Genomic DNA, 20047 nt, shown 5'->3' on the forward strand with positions numbered 1-20047 from the left:
CATTATATGCTGAAAGAATTTAATTTTGATTTTACAGAGGCTTATAGCTAAGAGTTTGCCTTGAGTCTCAGAGGAGACTTTAGACTTACACTTTTTTTTTTTTTAGTAGTGCTGAATTGTTAAGACTTTGATGACTCTTAGAGGTGCCCTAATTGCATTTTGTGTAATAGATGGACTTGAGCCTTCTGGGGTCCAGGGATGGAATGTTATGGTTTAGGTCTAAAATGTCCTTCGAAAGACTCATGTTCAGATGTGGGATTTTTTTGAAGGTGATTGGATCATGGCAGGTATTATGCTTATTAATGGATTAGTCCACTTGTGAGTTCATTGCTAACTGCTGTTTGGAGGTGGAGCCTGTTTGGAGCAGGTGTGTCACTGGGATGTGACCTGCAAAGGTTTATTCTCCTTGGCTCCTTGCCCGTCCATCACATCAGTTCTGCCTTGGTGCTGGCCAACCATTGACCAAACTCACTTAAACTGTGAGCCAAAACAAACCTCTTCTTTAAATTATGTGTTGGGTATTCTACACAGAGTTGGGAAAAGGACTAATATGTTTACCTTAAATGTAAAAATACTAGCACAAATACTTATTATACTTGATAAAAAATCAATTCCCTTGAGAACCTTGAGGGTTTTTGTTTGTTTGTCTCCCAGTGTTTGACTTTATGGTTTTTGTGTGGTGATTTCAGTTAATGTTTGTACTTGTTGATATTGATAATGATGATGATGATAATGAAATGTTAATGTATTGAGGGCCCTCAGTAGCTATGGCAAGTGTTTATTGTTTTATTTAGTAATTTTTAGTGCTTAATTTCTTTCTTTCAGGTATTTAATGACTCTAATATGAATGATGATTCACATGTAACAACTATTAAAAGTGCACACAATTTTGTGCAATTAAGGTAACTTTTTAAAATAAAATATTTAAGGGCTGGGAATGTAGCTTAGAGGTAGAGTACTGGCCTATATATGATAGGCCCTGGGTTTGAGGCCCAGCATCACCAATAAAAGCTTTAATTTCTGAAGTAATTTATGAGTATCAACTGAAAAAATAATATAAAAATTATATTTATTGTATTTTAGATTAACTCCAGAGGAGCAATCAAATTACAATCAGTGGTTTGAAAAAGGACGCACAGGTACTTGTTCATATTTTTCCTAAGAGTAGCAAATTATATCAGTTTTTATGTTATTCAAATAAATTATTTGAATTGTTTGCAAATCATGTTAAATGACCTTGCATGTCTAGCTGTAAAATAAAATTTCCCCTAAGTATAAAATGAATACATTTTATTGAAGAAAAATTCAAAAACAAAGACAAATGTAAAGAAAACAAAAATATTTCCTTCTAAATATAACTGAGAACATGCATACTGGTGTATACTCTTTTAGTTTTTTTTTTTTTTTAGTTCATATGTATGTTTTGCTGTTTCCCCCCAAATTTGAATCATACTATATACATAACTTTGTGTCTTTTTTTTTTTTCCTGGTACCAGGAATCGAACTCATGACCTCACGCTTGCCAGGCAGGCACTGTGCCACTAAGCTAAATCCCTAGCCCCTAACTTTGTGTCTTTTTTCCTATTTGATAGACTATTGAGATTATTTCTCCCTGTCATTAGTTATTTAAAATGATTGTGTAATGTTCCTGGTATGGTTATGTCACAGTTCATGTTCCCATTCTTTCATACTGAATATTTTGTTGTTTTTAGTTCTTCTCTTTATTATAAGTAATGCTACTATATTCCTTTTTACTAGTCTTTAGGAAAGGACTCTGGGCTATTTTAAAAAATAAAACCACAAAAGGATCACAGGATATATACATGAGTTTATAATCACTAATCAGCTAGCTGTTGGAGCTTTCATACATCCTTGGAAATACTAATTCTCTGTATATATACGTACACACATACGTGCATGGATATATCTGTACATAAACGTACACAGTAGTATATATCATATACCGTGCATATATATTTTGATAGCCTAGTAAGGCACAACTATTATTTCATTTATTATGCTATAAAGAAGTCTTCACCTCTTCTGGTCTTACTGGCTTTTTTATGTTAAAATTTAAGAAATGCCTCATTCAGTCATCATGAAAATTCTGTAAATGGATGCATAGCAAAGTAGTGATATATTATGAGTTCATTTCTCTCAGAGTGTGTGTAGAATTTACCCAGCACAATATGCTTATTTCACATAGATGAATAATCTCTGGTTTCTCCTAAGTGAAAAACTCAACATCTGTTCAGGTGTTAAGAAGCCCTATGTATGCCAACTGACAGTGTTAGACAAGGAGGTATAGCTATAGTCTGGGAACAGTGCATCTCAACAATGAAATATGGAGAAATGTATATGACTGTACCATCCTACTTGAGCATATATAGTGCATGTAATTATTTTGAAAGAAATAAAGATTTTTTTCAACAATCTTTAAACTTACGACTTGAAGAAATTAATATGTGGTGAAAAGTAATAGTTATGGTGTAAATGCAAGAGGCAAAAATTATAAAGCTTTCAGAAGATCAAATAGAAAACATTTTCATGATATCAGAATAGAGAAGGCTTTCTTAAACAATTTAAAAGTCCAATAATAAAAGGAAAATTGATAAATTTGGCTATGTTAAAATTAAAATTCTTCTTATCAGAAGATGCCATAAAAAGAGTGAGTCCCCAAGCCAAAGGATATATTTGTAGTACATAAAACTGTCAAGAGTAATTACAGATCCAGAAGAAAAAGGCAGACAACCCAGTTAAAATTATGTGCAAATATGTGAATAGACACTTCAAAAGATAAATGTATGAAAAAAATATGCCTCAAATTGTGGAACTTCAAAATAAAACCACAATGAGAAATCTGATCAGCACCATTCAAAAAGTTTATTAAATTTTTATGAGGATGTGAGATAATAGGAACTCCCAAACTATTTGTAGGAACTGGTGTTGATAATTAACCATATATTGAGATTATGTCTGAGTTATAGCTGGAGCTGATAATTTTGCCTAGTGAGATCCAGTGTTTTCTAGGATGGGTAGCTGTCCTAAAATCTGATATAACTACTTTGTTTTTAAAAATTTTTTTTATTAGTACATACTTGCTATACTCACATGCACCATAGGGAATTTGTACCTGGACATGATGTATCTTAATTCTTTTTTCCCCTATTCCTCTCCCTTCTCTTCAACCCTTCTTCCCCTCTTTATAACAGCTTTGTTTTCATTTTTTCCATTCCATTCTTTGTTTTCTCTTCTTTCTCTTTTCACACCCCTTTCTCTTGTTCCCTTCCCATATGAACATATTCTTCCTACTTCCCAATATCTATCCTCCGTTTTGCTCCTTGTTTACCCTTAGAGTTTCTCAGACAACAAAAACAAAGTGATATTTAAACTGTATGTCTTACTTATTTCACTTAAAATTATGATCTTGAGGTGCATCCATTTACCTACAAATGACTATAATTTATTCTTCTTTGTGGCAGAGTAATATCTGTTATATACAAATACCACATTTTCTTTATCCATTCATCTATAGATGGCCATATGGGCTGTTTCCAAGAAATAGATATTATAAATTGTACTGCCATAAACATAGGTGTGCATATATCACTGTGGAATGATGCTTTTACCCTCTAGGGAGATGCCAAGAAGGGGAATAGCTGGGTCAAATGGAACTTGTAGTTTTAGTACTGATTTCCATAGTGGTTATACCAGTTTATACTCCTACCAACAGTGGGGAAGGGTCTTTTTTCCCACAGCTTCCCCAACATTTCTTACTGGTTGATTTCTTAATGATAGCCTTTCTTTCTGAAATGAGATGGAATCTCAGTGTTATTTTATTTTGGATTTCTTGAATGACCAGTGATGTTGAACATTTTTCTTACAGTATTTATTTGCTGATGGTGCTTCTTCATCTGAGAAGTGCCTGTTCCTTTGAGATGCCCACTTTTGGATTGAGTCTTTGAATTTGGGGGCAGTCTGATTTTTCTGCATTCTTCGTATATTCTAGATACTAGTCTTTTGTCTGAGGAGTAGCTAGTAAAAATATTTTCCCATTCTGTGGGTTGTCTTTTCACTTTGCTGGTGATTTCTTTTGCTGTGTGAAAGCTTTTTAATTTGATGTGATCCCAGTTGTTGATTCTTTATAATATTTCCTGTGTGACTAGGTTTTGTTCATAAAGTCTTTCCCTACATCTGTGTCTTCCTGGGTTTTACCTAGTCTTATCTTCCAGCAGATTAAGTACGTCTGTTTTTATATTTAGATCTTTGATCCATCTTGATTTTAGTTTAGTGTGTGGTGAAAGATATGTTTCTAGGTCTAATCCTTGGCATGTGGAAAGCCAGTTTTTCCAGTACCATTTATTAAACAGGCTTTCTTCCAGTCAACGTTTGGCCCCTGTGTCAGAGTTTAGGTAACTGAATGTGCATGGAGTTGTTTCTGCATCTTCTATTCTGTTCCAGTGATTGTTGGGTCAAGGTGTTGTGGTTTTTTTTCTAGTACCATGCCGTTTTTTTTTATCATGATATTTTGTAGTATAACGTCAAATCTGAGATTATGATGCCCCCTGCCTTGCCTTTGTTACCCAGAATTAGTTTTGCTATTCTAGGTCTCTTCTGGTTCTGTGTGAATTTTAGGATTATTTTCTCTAGTTCTGTGAGTTATGCTATTGGTATTTTGATTGAGGATGCACTAAATCTGTATAACATTTTTGAAAGTGTAGCCATTTTTACTACTGTATATTGGTTCTGCCTGTCCATGAACAGGGAATATCTTTCCATTTTCTAATATCCTCTTTGATCTCCTTTTTAAGTGTACTATAGTTTTTAAATGTAAAGGTCTTTCACTTCTATGTTGGATTGCTTCCTGAGTATTTCATTTTTCTTGATGCTGTTGTGAAAAGTTTTGTTTTCCTAATTTCTCACTCTGCGAGTTTGTTGCATGTGTACAGAAAGGCTATTGATTTTTGATTGTGGACTTTGTATCTTGTCTGTACTACTGAATTTGGCTATTAATTCTAGGAGTCTTTTGGTGGAGGTTTTGGAGTCTTATATGTAGAGTATCACGTCATCAGCAAGTAATGACAATGTAACTTCTTCCTTTCCTATCTATATTCTTTTTATTTCTTTCTCATAGTTGCTCTGACTAATGTTTCTAGGAAAAAGAGTGGTGATAGTGGGTACTCTTATCTTGTTCTTGATTTTAGAAAGAAAGCTTTCAGCTTTTGACCATTTAGTATGATGTTGGCTGTTGGTTTGTCATAGATTTTTTTTTTATCAGATTGAGGTAAAGACTTTCTATTCTAAGTTTCTAGAGAGTTTTTGTCATAAATGGGTGTTGGAATTTGTCAAATGCTTTTTGTGCATCTATTGAGATGATTGTGTGGTTTTTGTCCTTGGTTCTGTTAATATGGTATATTACATTTATTGATTTGTGTATGTTGAACAATATCCTACTTGGTCAAGGTGTATAATCTTTCTGATGATTTGCTGCATTCTATTTGCCAGTGTCTTACTGAGGATATTTGCATCTATGTTCATTAAGGAGATTGACCTGTAGTTCTTTTTTATTTGTATCCTTCTCTGGTTTTGGTACCAGGGTAATTCTTGATTCCAGGAATGAGTTGGGAGTATTGCTTCCTTTTCAACTTCATTAAAGAGTTTGAGGAGTAAAGACTGAGAGTAGTGGCATTAGATCTTTTCTAAATTCTGTAGAATTGAGCAATGACTCCATCAGGACTTGGTCTTCTCTTTGTTGGCAGTTTTAAAAAAATTCTTTAATTTCATTAACTGATATTGGATTATTTAGAAACACAACACTACATACAGTATATCTGCATTTTATTGCAAATGGGTATTGTTGAAGCTATTACAACTTTTTTATGTAACAGTTTTGCATATATCCTTGTACAGATGTATTTGAAAAACTTAAGTCATTAAGAAAATTAGATCTTCATATGATAATATGGGTGAATATCACAAGTGCATACTGAACAAAACAAGACATGAGAGCAAAAATATGAAATTTCAACATATAACATTTTAAAATAGGACATATAAAATATATTACTTAGATAATAAAGCCATATAAAACAAATTAGGAAATGATTATCACAGAAATTAGGATAAAGATTACCTCTGAAGAGGAGAGCATGGAGAATATGAGACCTTTTGGAGTGTTCATGATGGTGTATTTCTTTATTTGGGTGGTGGCTATGTGGATGTTCTCTTTATAATTTTTGATTGTTAAACTGTTTATATTGTTTTGTTGTCTTGTATATATCATGCTGAACCATTTAAAATGGCCATATTGTAGGTTCAAACAGTTAAATGTGGTTAATTTCATATAGTGAATGTTTCATTTTACAATAAAATTTCAAAACAAAAAATTGTTATGTAACAAACAGATGCTGAGTATGAAGATAAAGGGACAGGAAGACAAGTAAGAGAATCAGAATGTACTTCACAAGTAAGTCAAATGTTTGACTTTAATTTCTAAGCAGAAAATTCTGATTTAAATTTATGTCTATTTTAATTTCAGATTTAATACAGTGAACATATTTATGTGAGATGTTAATAGGTTGGTAGTCAGACTTCTAGAATTACAAATTATATTTTCCAGATTAAAAATTGAAACTACAAGTTTACATGAAAATATGCAAAAAGTTTTCACTAATAGATGAGACTACAAGTAAATCATGATTGAAGAAAACAATTTTGTTTGGTAAGATTGAATGATCTGCCATGCCAACTGGAGACCAGTGGTTACCATAAAAGTTATCTTGAAAATGTTTTTGCATAGTGGATACTTTAATGATGATAGATTTAGACAATTTATATTGAGTCTACACTAGCTACTAAAACATTATAAATTGTATTAGTCATCTTTCTGTTACAAGTGTCCTAAAATAACAGCTATCTGAGATAATGAACTTACGAAGAGAGAAGGTTTACTTGGCTCACAGTTTTAGAGGTTGCAGTCTGTAATCGGATCGCCCCATTGCTTTGGACCTGTGGTAGTGCTTGATGGTAAGAGTATGTGGTGGAACAAAACCACTTACCCTGTGGCTGGGAAGTGATACAGGAAGAGACTAGGACCCCTCAGTCCCCTTGCTGGATAGGCCCCCGTGACCTGAAGATCTCCCAGTAGGCCCCATCTCTGTAAAGTCTCTGCCACCTCCCAAAAGCACCATGTTGGGGATCAAGCCTGTACCGTATGGGTCTTCAGGGGATGTTTCAGTTTCAAATTATAGCGTAAACCAATGAAAGCAAGATTGCTTAAAAATAAATTACTTTTCTCTTCCAAGGAAATAGGATATGTAATGAGAGTATAATGTGGAATTTCAAAAGAAAAATTAGTCCTAAACATTTTTCTCTATCAATTTTAGTCTGTTCCAGTTGTCATTTACTTTTTTCAGGTAGGAGCAAGAAAAATGGAGCTAGAAAGAAAAGAAAAATAAAATAATTAAAATAATTATTTTTCTATTTTTTCAATATATATTCTAGTATCAGTTGACCAATTATTCTTAATTTTCTTACCTGTAAAATACCATTATTAAGATGCTTCCCACCTTATTCATTTTTACATATGAAATTTTATTAATGCAGTAACATTCAGCTTTACCATTTGCCGTTACTTTGAATTTTCAGGGGATAGGTACAGAAGCTTTTGAAAAATCAATAGAAGATAACAGTGACAAAATAGAAGAAATGGCTGAGAATTTTCCACGAACTCCTGAAACTCCTTTATTTTTAAGAACTCCTGAAGCTATAAAGACACCTGAATCTTTGGAGAAAATGCAGCTACCTAAAACTCCCTTATTTGAAATGTAGGATATTAATTAATAATTATACACTATCTATACATTAGTTATATAAGCAATTCATATGAACAGTAAAATGCCTAGTACCATAACTTTAAAAAGTTTTCATTATGGAATATTTGAGACATGTAAAGGAGAGATTGTTATAATGAACTTGCATGTAGCTATAACCCTGTTGGAACAATTACTAATGTTTTGCTCTTCCTATTTCATGGAGCTTTCTCATTTTTTCTGCAGCATATGCAGAAGATAATGTATACACTGAATTCTTATCCACTGAAATAGTATACAGACTAGATTTCCCAAAGCATACCGAAGCTGTGGAAAAAACTTAAATGTCGCGTTAAAGAGCTACTGTCACTTATGGTAGACTGTGGACTTACCACTGAATAACATTTCAGCCGTCACTGTTCCACATGTAGTGTCTAAAGCAAGAACTGCCATTATGCTAAGTAACCTCTTTAGGTTAAAATATCTCTAACTTGAGTATTTAACTTTGAAAACCATCGATTTTTGGTTTGCAGTGAAGAAAATAGTGTTGCATTTAATCTTTTTAATTAGTTTAGTTTCTTCCTTGACACTGACCCTTCAGGTTTCCTGAAAACATACGTCAAATAGATTTCACTTCATCAGGGATCTCTCATCCGTATTCTACTTCTGTACTTTAAATTGCTAGTAAACTTTATGTATATAGATAGTCTCTGCTTTGTCTCAAGCTCGTGATGTTCAACATGGAAGTCGTCATTAAATGTGAGAACTGTAAAAGAATATCTGCTCACATGCTAAAACCTCTATCCCTGGATGAAAAAATTATGATCTGTAATGTTAAGTGACTCACTTATGGCCACAGAGATAGGGCAGAGTCAGACATTCATTCATTCATTCATTCATTTATTCATTTGGTGCAGGGGATCAAAACCAAAGGCTTATACCCACTGAACACGTACCAAGCCACTCCCCATTCCCTATTATACTTTAAAAAGTATTATACTTATGGAACACTATATGCAAATCACTGTTCTAGATACTTTATTAATACTGGTCATTTAATATTCACAGTCTTATGAATTGTACATACATTAATAACTTTATGGATAAGAAAACAGTATCATAAGTGATTACAACTAATCAATGTTAAGAGTTGAGATTTAAACCTAAATAGTTCTGGCTATAGAATCTATACTTCTAATCATTGAGTTATATACTTGTCTAATTATGTGTCCCACTTTATAGTTTTAACTTTCTTACATAAAACTTTGTAATGGCTTGTTTCTTATCTAAGACACATCTTGTGACTAGATTTCAAGATCTTGAGGACATTATCAGGGTTAAGAGCTTAGACTCTGAATCTAGGTTGCTGTGTTTAAATATCAAATCTGGCACTTACTCCTTTGGACAAATCATTTAACCTTTCTGTGTTTCAGAACCCTTTATTGTAAAATGTACTATAAAATTTACTATAAATGGCAAACTTCTTTACTGTAAAGTAGTACCTACTTCATAGTGTTATTGTGAGGAATAAGTTATCCTTACAGCTAAAATAGTGCCTGACAGTATATTCTTAGTGAATAGTCATAATTATTATCTCCAAAAAGATTTTTGTACATTATTCTACATCCAAATCATTCTTTTTCCATAGCTTTGTCATTTCAATGATTACTCCCTACTTTTTCCTACTATGCTGATTCTTTTCTGCCTTTGCTTTTGTTGCTTTACAATCTGTAGTGTTTAATAATAGATGTATAACATTTTGATGATTTTTTAAATCTCTCTGTAACAGAAACAGAAATGCAGTACTTGAAGGTCAATCACAAACTGAGTCTTCTGGATTTTCATTTCTTATGAGTTATAGTTCTAGATCACCTGGATTGAGTTTATTTGATTCTTCTATATTTGACTCAGAAACATCATCAGATCAGGTAAAATGAGAAGCTAAAGTTTTATTTCTAAAAATTGTATGTTGGAACCTTGGTTAATTCCTTAGTACCATACTTTCTTGGGACACAGAGTACCAACAGAGGCAATTTAAAAAATTCTGAGCATCAAGCTGGGAATGTAGCTCGGTGGTGGAGCGCTTGCCTAGAGTACATGAGACCTTGGGTTTTATCCTCACCCACCATGTGCGCACATGGGCACTTGAGTTTTAATAGTAGAACAAAGTTCCCTATCTTTTTATTCTTAACTTCAGATGTCCCAAGTTCACATTTTTTTCCTTTAAGAGGTTCAAGGTGAAGAAGATTTAAAATGCAGGTAAAGGCAGTTTAAAATGAATTTGATCTTAAAATTAATGTGAAATTCTAAACAACATATTTTTAATGTGAAAATAAGCTACACACCGTCAACTACCACAGCCATTATAAGTTGGTCTTTCCAACTACATGTATGTACGTGACAACACTGCATATACCACATTGATTAATTTTAAAAGATTTAAAGAATTTCCTTCTGATATTCTAATTTTTAGTGATGTAAATCATGGTAAAGTGCTTCTGTATCTAGCCACTGAACCCAATAATTAAGACATCCTTATTTGAAAAGTATAGACAATTTACTATCATGATTAAAGCTAGACTTAGAATCGACATTATTTGGATATATACTGTCTGTGGGATATTGACTAAGTAACTCCGTTTTCTTATCTGTAAAGTGGAAATAGCAATAATTGTTACCATAGAATTTATTAATATTAAATGAGTTTATACACATAGCACTTAGGAAAGTACCAACCTCTTAATGAATAAATATATAGAATAAACTTTTATTATTATTAGGCATTTAAATTACCCACATTTAGCCATTTTTATATGAATTAGATTTTTTATTATATTCCCCACAATATATTATATTGTTTAAAATGCAAATGTATTGATAGTTGATATAGAATATCATTTCATGTTCTCAACTTTTATCTCAATATTTATTGAAATGTCTATTTCAAAAACAACTCCTATAAGAAGTGTGCTAAACATAAAAAATAGACTGTAGTTATTAAATTCTCATTTACAACATGAACGTAAAATAAATGTTACACAATCTTAAAAGAAAGCATGTACATTTTGAATACAGAAAACTTCAAAAATACTGAGAAAATATTTATACATAGATATTGAAGTATGTGTATAGCAACAAATTATTATAAAGATAAATTTCTTCTCAAAATAATTTATAAATGTAATCAAATTTGGACCTAATCCTGGCAAGATTATCTTTAATTTTTTTGTGCATGTGATAATTGGCTGGAGAAGGAGATTAGTCAGATAAATAGTAAGCTTCTTAGGGAAAAGTGGTAAAAAATATTTAAGACAATATTAAAAAATGAGATTGGTTATAAATTAAAATGGAATTGTGAAAAACTTTGTAATCCAAAAGAAGGAAGAAAGAAGAAATGTAGTAACAAAATGCAAAGGAAGTAAGTAAAATGCATAGCATAGTAAAATGCTAGATCAAATTATAAACCTTTTAATTACATTAATACAAGTGGGCTAAGTATTCCATTTGAAGGAAAATATAAGGATGGATAAAAAAGACCCAAATATAAGGCACCTATAAGAGATATACTTTAACTGTAAAGACAACAATAGTTGAAAATAAATGGATGGAAAATGATATCATGGGGGCTGGGGATTTAGCTCAGCGGCAAAAGCGCCTGCCTGGCAAGCGCAAGGTCGTGAGTTCGGTTCCCGGTACCGGAGAAAAACCAAAAAAAAAAAAAAAAAAAAAAAAAGAAAATGATATCATGAAAACTAACCATAAGCAGGTCATAATGTCTGCATCATTTTTGGTCATTGTCTTAGTTATTTTTATTGTTGCTGAGATGAATTACCCAACACCCACAAGTTAAACGAGGAAAGGTTTATTTTGGCTCACAGGTTGTAGAAGTTTTAGTCCATAGTTGGCAGCGTAGCATGGCAGAGGGATGTTGCCGAAGAGAAATAGTCCATGGCTGATCAGGAAAGAGGAAGCAGTAGCAACAGGCTTCCCTTTCCCTTTTATCCCATCCAGGCTACAAGCCTTTTTGGTGGTGCCACACACACCCAGGGTCGGCCTTCCCATTGTCCAGACTCGGAACTAGTCTAAACCAATCAGTGAACTTAGTTATCACATCTTTAATCTATATTCACACACCCTTAATCCACATTTACACATCCTAGATCCAGCTACCTCAGAAAAGCCCCACCTGTGAGTGCATGAGGCTTTAGAGGGACATCTAGATACAAGCCATAACAGTAGTCTTCAAGATAAAGAATAGTATTAGCAATAAGGGAGATATTTCATAAAAGTAAACAGTTCAATTCATAAGAAAGATACAGAAGTTGCAAGTGTGTATGTACCTAAGAGCAGCTTCAAAATACATTAAATAAAAATTACTAAAGAGAAATAAAATTTCAAACATGGGTATTTCTAGCACCCCTGTGTGAGCAGTTGGTAGAATTGGACAGTACTGTCAGTGTCCTCAGTAAGACCTGAAGAATACTATCAATTCCTTTGACTTAATTGAACTTCGTAGAACATCATATCCAACAACTGTAACATACTGTATACCCTTTTCAAGTGCTGATGAGAAATTCATCAAGATAGACAATATTCTAAGCCATAAAATGAGTCTTAATGAATTTAAAGCAATTAAAATATGAGAATGTTCTCTGATCACAATGCAATTAAATTAGAACTCAGTAACAGTAAGTTCTCTAGGAAAAACCTATATATGTAGGTCCTAGAATAAAGAAAGACTCATGGCAAACATCATAATATGTTCTGAATTAAATTATTTTGGAAATTCAGCTTATCAAAAATTACAGGATTCTGCCAAAAACAGAGCAAAATGATGACCTTAAATAATTTAGTTAATAATTTAAACCATTAAACAGAAGAAAGGTCTAATGTTTATGACCTAAGATTCTATCTTGGGAGACTAGAAAAAGAAAAACAAAGCAGATCCAAAGTAGATAGAATAAAGGAGTAGAATAAATGAGAAGTCAGTGAAATGGAAAAACAAGCCCAAGTTGGTTCTTTGAAAATAATTGACAAAATTGATATAGTCATTGCTAGATTTACAAAAAGATAAGACACCTTACCTCCATTAGAAATGAAAGAAGAGGGACACAATTCCTATGTGGCAAGCACAAGGTCCTGAGTTTGATTCCCTGTACAAAAAAAGAAAGAAAGAAGATAATACATCCTAAATATTATTAAATGGATTAGTCAGGGCAATTTTACTTTCTAAACATTAAACCTAGAGTAATCAAAATAGTGTGCAAGATATATGTATAAATGTATAAGATTGACAGAACAATCAGTGGTATGGGCTGAAAGTTCTTGAAACAAAAGAACTTTGAATGTGGTAAAGGGACCACAAATTAGTAGGGAAAGTTTATGCCCTCATGTTACACTGTATACCCACAAAACTATATTTAGATTCAACAAATTAAAAAAGATTAACCATTAAATATTTTAGAGGAAATACTGGTGAATATTCACCAGACCTTAGGAGGAAAGATTCTCTAAGCACAAAAGCAGTGGAAAAATAAAAGAAAAAAATTAAGTTTAATTACATGCAGAATCTAAATTTCTGTATATTGTATATGTTTTTAAAGACAAAGTGATAAAGCAGTATAAAATATTTGCAATAATATGACAGAATATCTTTAATATATAAAACACTTTTATGTACCAATAAGAAAAGATACTCTCACTATATAAGTGGGCAAAGGTCTTTCGGTGAATAGATTACTGAAAAAGAAATTCAAGTGATTTGCACACTGTCATGGAAAAACAGCTTTCCTTGTTAATTGTTAAAGAAATGTGATTCTGTGCATTAACAGTATTTATTCAAGCATACTTTTTATAATAGAAAAATTCAAAGCAATTTAAATGTGCAAAAATAAAAGAATGGTTGAAATTGTATAGTATGTTTATAAGAAGAATATTATACTGCTATGATAGAGTCAAGCTTTAGAAGAACAGGGACATGAAAAAAGGCATATAATGTGAAGTTCTCATGATTTCATTTTTTAAAAGCCTACCTTACTGAGAAAGTAAACTCTTTGGGGCAGCAAAACTTGGTCAGAGCTTCTGATATGAAGCTCTCACCATCCATTCTATTACTTTTGTAGGTAGAAAGGCAACACTAAAAACCTGAGTTGTTAAAGGCCTTCAGAACAAATCAAATTGACTGTAATTTTAGATAAGACTAGAATTTCAGGTATTTAGATTTTAAAGTATGAATTATCCTTAGAATAGTATTTTGCCTATCAATAAGTTATCTGTTGATATAATCAAATCAGTGGGCCTTATTTTGATATAAATAAATGAAGATAGCTTTTTAGTTTTTCTTCCCAGTGCTGGAAATTAAACTCAGGGCCTGATATATGCTAGACAAGGGCTCTACCGCTGAGCATATCCCAGTAGTACGGAACTCTTTAAGTACAGTAGTATGCCATATAAAAAGCTATGAGGATCTTTACTCTAATCCTGTATATTAGAAGCACCAGGCTTTAGATTCAAATATAAATGCTGTATATACTGATTTCACAAGTAATATTTAATGGAAATTCTTTTCCAGCCTAGTGAACATCATCATTCTGCAGTAAATCTCAATCCTCCATCATCACAAGAAATTGGTAAGTGATTTAAGGTTTGCCACATCTAAAAACATGTTAACTTTTCCCTTTAGTATTTAGTTTGTCTCTGATTTTCTGAGGCATTCAGCTTATTCTTTAAAATAAACTGAATGTGAGTGGCAGTTACCTCTGCCACTCACTAATCTTTTTTTAAAAAGTGATTTAGCTTCTTGTCTCACTGTCCTGCAATACTTGCTTTCTTTAAGATCTCTAATGACTTCTCAGTTATCAGATATTATGGGTAGCTTGCATTGTTACCATATTCAGTCCCTTTGTAGCATATGATAAGGTTGACTTTCCATTTTCTTTCTGAAATTTGTGGATTTCTTCCTAGAAGTGCGTATATTTTTATGAGATCTTTTAGCACTTGATTGGTTAATTCATTCAACGTATAAATACATCCATGTGCATATGTTATATTTTTCTATCAGGTATTCATCATCAATTTTAATGATAGAAGAATAGACAAGAATGCAAAATTCTAATAGGGTGCTTATATTTTAGAAGGAGAGCCCAAAGATAGACAAATATATCAAAGTGTAATAGATGAGGTGGTGCATTAAACGACAGTTTTTATGGGTTTGAATTGGCAGACAGATTCATGTTATAATGTAAAATCTAAAATTATATTTACTTTATAGAAGGATGCAGATAGGAGATAACAGCAGGGACAGCATCTTTGTCTCACTGAAAGGCCTCCCAGCTACTCACGTAATAAACTTTCTTTTGCCTCCTCAGTTATGTGGAATATTCCAGGCTCCTGTGGATGGGGCATGGTGCATGTATGTCATGTTGACGTACAAAAATCTGCAGCACCCACCAGTGTTTTATAGCATTCTAGTCATGAGGTCCAAGACTTCTACGCAAATTTAACTCTTTTAATTCGGGTGTGGTCTCACACAGCAGAGTAGTCAGATACAACACTCTAAATTTACCTTATTTCTATATTTTCTAAGTAAGCAGTATTGCAACATGTCTAATTCCAAGTCCTTCTTCCAAGTGGTTCTGAATCAGCCCAGGATGGAGGTTAGCTCTTACTGGTGTTAATAAAAAATGTGAAAAAAAGCAAAGCAGAGTAAGAGGACAGAAAATGTTGTACTGGGAAGGTGGTTGCTGTGCTACATCAGTCAGGGAAGGCATCACTGAAAGGTAACTTTTGAGCCGAGGTGTAAAGGAGGTGCAGCAAGTGAGAAAAGTGTTCTGGGCAAGGGACAGGAGATGGGAACATACTTGGTATTGTTCACTGAATAACAGGTAAATTGGCGATATTGGAATGGAATAAGGAAGGATAAATAGTTCAGGAGATTAAAGTGGAGAGGTTGGAGGGGCAGCAAATCATGTGGGTCCTGTAGAACATTAAAGCTTCGAATTTTTTTCCTGAATGAAATGCAGAACCATTTGAAGGTTTTGAACAAAGAACTGAAATAATCAGATAGGTTTTAAAAGAATTACTGTGATTGCTATATGGAGAACATACTGTAGGGAAATAAGGGTGAAAGCAGGGAGATGGACTAAGAAGCCATTAAAACAGTAGAAGTGAGAGTTGATGATGGCTGAAATAGTGGCAGATCACAGCTCAAATGATCTTCCTTATTTATCATATTGACTGTGTTACTGCCCTATTCAAATATCTTTGCTGGCTCCCTGTTGACGATCAAATTATTGTACTTTTTCTTTCACAGTACTGGAGATTGAAGCCAGGGCCTTCACACTGAGCTATAACCACTACCAACTCGCCTCCTTTTTTTTTTTTACTCTTTGAAACAGGGTCGTGCTAAGTCTCCCTGGCTAGGATCAAACATCTGTTTGTCTCAGCCTAACAAATCACTGGGATTACAGGCATATAACACCACACCCAGCTTTCTCTTACTTTTTAAATTTAGTTCCAGCATAACTTTTAAGCCTTTACTTTTGTAAGCATTACTTGTGCTTTGGCCAGACTAGACAACTCAGTCAAATACGCCAAAATTTTCTTACTTACTTTTTTCTTCTTGGAATCCTCAACTTCCATGACATGTCTGTCTTTGAAGACGAAGATCTCATCCATAAAATCTTTTCTTTCTCCATTAGCTTTTTATTCCAAAAAGATCTCTTCCTCAGTTTTCTGAATGTCTCTTCTTTTTCATACTCTGTAATCTCCTATCATTAGTTATTTATGAATATATATTTATGACTCTGAATCATAGTTTCTTTTTAGGGCAGGGACCTGTTTTATTTATCCTTGAAATGCTCACAACACAAAGAATACTGCCTTGTGTAGTCAGTCTTTTATTTACAGTGAGCATCAGAGTTTTATGAAGACCTCATATGAATTTATTCTGAAATGAAAAACAAAACCAGATTCATTTATGAAGAGAGGGACTCAAGATTTTAATTCTTTCTGAGCTATATTTTTCTTAAAGTCCTACATGGATGTATATGGAAATCAGTAGAAAGTAAAATGAGAAAGGGGGAGAGGAAGAACACAAGTAACTGGTAATCAGTCCCTCTCCCCGTATTTTATTTTATTTCTGGCTGGCGCTGTTCTATTTAGAGTGAAATAATTGAAATGTTAAAAAATTATATGAAAATTTCCAAGTGGCACAAAGTAATTTCTTTTGCCTAGTTAATAAGTTATTATTGTGGGAAAATTTGATGCTTTAAAATATTTGTTTCTACTCTGGATTAGTGTAGCTTTTAAGTTAATAATTTTTAAATTAAATTTAAAATATTAGAGAATATTTTTCTACTTATAGTTTTAAATATATTGAATTTAAAATAATAAATTTAAATAATAAATTTCCTTACTGGCATTTCTAGGAGCCAGCAACATAATTTCTAGGAGTCAGCAACATAATTTTATATGAAAGGTTGATTTTGAAAAATCTTTTCAAAATGATAGAATTCTTTTCAGTGTTCTGTCTGTTTTCTTGAGCAAGTCTTCAAACATTTATTGTAGTTAATAAATAATAATTGGATGTTTGGCTTATGCATTATGTTTCAGCTCAGCTCTGGTATTTTCTCTCTCCATTTGCATTGCTGTGATCACCAGATTTTTACCATCTCTTGGCCAGACTTTTTTCCTTTTGTTTATTCCTAAAATGACTGTCCAATTCAGCCTTTCTATATATTCCCTCCTGAGTAATCCTTATAGAGCAGCTCAAGTACTGTATCTGTGCTTGAAATGCTTAATTGTTTCCCATTATTTACTAAATAAAGACCATACTCTACAGTGGGACACTCAATAGCCTTTCTAAGCTCATCTTCATTAATTACTGCTCAGTATATCTTTATTATTTCTCAGTGCCCCTGCCAAAAGTGAATATCAATTCTTTTGCCCTGATGCTTCTTACATGTTCCTGTTTCTGGGCTTCTCTGCTCTTCTCTTCATTTGAGGTGTTTTACCCTCTTTTAATTGGGTACACATGTTCTTTATGTACTTAAGTTAGAAGTACTTCCAAGTAAGGTTAAGTTCGAGTTTGGTTTAACCTTTCCTAATACTAAGGAAAGGTTCTGTGCCTTGCCCAGAGAAAGAATATCTGATACTCAGCTATCTCATAAGTGCTTCGATGCTACTCTATTTATTATATGCAGTATATTTTATTCTGTTAGGTTATGTAAATTTTATATAACATGAGTAGCACGATCTGATAATATTTATCTCCCTCAGGAAACTTATTTGGGAAACGAAGAGAAGATGTGTTTACGTTTTCTTTTTCATCTGACACTTCAACTCGTACATTTGGAGCTGGAAAGGATGATTTTGTTTTTCCATTTTCTTTTGAACAGGATCAAAACTCTGTACCTTCCTCTTCAGAAGGTTTTTCATCTTCTTTGCAAAATACAACACAATTTAGTCTTTTTTGAACTAGTTATTAGTTTTTTGAATTATTTTAGTCTCTAGTCATCTAGGGTGTAAATTTACATTATTACTGAAAACATGAAGGTTCTTCCTTTTGTTGATTAAAGTAATAGTAGATTATCATAGTTGTATTATTTCATTATAAGTAATTAAATTTTTAAATGTTGAGTGTTTTATTTGTGGAATTAGCTAATTATTCACTTTTATTTTGATTTTTCAGGCTATATTCAGGCAGAACTTTTATTAATCTGAATATAATTTGATGCATTTTCTATTAAATTTTATTAGAAATATTTAGCTTGCTACTCCCTATTTTATCTGGTAGTAGTTTAATTGTTTTGATAAGAACAAGAATTCCTTCAGGCCATCAGACCTTTTTTAGTGATGATTGTGCAGATTAATGCTAAGGTGTACTTTAACAACTAACTTCCTTTAAAATCACTGGATTTCACTGTTGCAGGATATAGAATGATATTTTAATAATTTCAAATAACGTATTATGAACAGTGAGTAAAGTCTTTTATTTCCTTCTAAATGTGACAAATCATAACATTTTTATTTTAATCAGTTATGTTAATATCTTTAAAGGAATAAAATTAAACTAATATCTGAAAGACTAATATCTGAAAATTGGGTTGTTGTATCAGTATATATATATATATATATTTTAATGAAAATACTTAAATTTGATTAAATCATCCAAAAATTGTTCAATATTTTTGTGTTTTGTGCTTTTTAAATTAGTTGTGTTGTTGCCAAGTAATAAAAAGTATGACTCCATATTTTGTTGTGTAATTGCTGGAAGATTTTAAAACCTTACAACTTCTGTTTCACCTTCTGCACCACATCTAGTCAAACTAATAAGTTGATTACTCTCTTTTTTGGTGACAGCAGGAGGTTGAAACTATATATAGGAACTCTCACCTTCTATCTACTGTAAAAACCCAAAGTCAGTCAATTTTTGGGCTTTCTCAAAGCTGTTTTCAAGTCAGGTTGGGAGACTTACCCGCCTGTCCCAAGAAAGCCTTGCTATGTGAGTGGAAACTTTTTCCATACTTCTTTTGGGAGTGAGTGCAGCATTATCAGTCTCAATATGCCAACCAAATTGTAGGAAAGGATTTATCTACTTCTTCAGTGTTTACAGTGTATCACAGCTGTATTATTTTAAGCCTTCCCAAAGTCTTTGAAGAAGTTTGGTATAACTAATAATAGGGTTTAAGAAAATTTAGATTGTATTTTTAAAAACGCAGACCTTTGAGAACTGGTTGAAAGATAAAAACTCAATTCAAAAATCTGAGTAGTACATGAGTAGCATGATCTGATAATATTTATCTCCCTCAGGAAACTTATTTGGGAAACGAAGAGAAGATGTGTTTACGTTTTCTTTTTCATCTGACACTTCAACTCGTACATTTGGAGCTGGAAAGGATGATTTTGTTTTTCCATTTTCTTTTGAACAGGATCAAAACTGATCCTGTTCTTTTGAACAGATCAAAATTATTACTTTTCATATCAAGTACTTATTTTGTGACCTAAGGATTAAATTAATTGGTAATTTTTATTTAATAAAGACTGATTATGTATAAGAAAGGAGCAAAAGATGGAATTGGTTTATTTGTTCTTTAAAAGCTGCAAAACTGGTTTTAGTCTTGACAGACCCAGTGACTCCATAATTTATTTTTACGTTAGAATAGTGTCTATCCACCGCAGCATGGTTAGGTTATTAGGTACCAACAAATGAGGTAAAATAAAAGAAGTATCTACAG

General features: G+C 32.6%; 1 protein-coding gene across 1 annotated transcript in view; it reads left to right on the forward strand.

Annotated features, from left to right (window-relative positions):
- LOC102017318 (chromosome unknown open reading frame, human C14orf39) overlaps window positions 1-18737 on the forward strand; it is a 36067-nt gene extending 17330 nt beyond the window's left edge. The window contains exons 12-18 of the mRNA XM_013521883.1: window positions 826-902; window positions 1084-1139; window positions 6405-6466; window positions 7648-7826; window positions 9601-9739; window positions 14383-14440; window positions 18090-18737. Coding sequence (XP_013377337.1) covers window positions 826-902; window positions 1084-1139; window positions 6405-6466; window positions 7648-7826; window positions 9601-9739; window positions 14383-14440; window positions 18090-18286 — 768 coding nt within the window. The 3' untranslated portion in view covers window positions 18287-18737. The remainder of the gene's footprint in view (window positions 1-825; window positions 903-1083; window positions 1140-6404; window positions 6467-7647; window positions 7827-9600; window positions 9740-14382; window positions 14441-18089) is intronic.
- The last annotated feature ends 1310 nt before the right edge of the window (window positions 18738-20047 follow it).

This window comes from Chinchilla lanigera, unplaced genomic scaffold (assembly GCF_000276665.1).
Source record: "Chinchilla lanigera isolate Chin_1 unplaced genomic scaffold, ChiLan1.0 scaffold00065, whole genome shotgun sequence".
Classification (NCBI taxonomy): domain Eukaryota; kingdom Metazoa; phylum Chordata; class Mammalia; order Rodentia; family Chinchillidae; genus Chinchilla; species Chinchilla lanigera.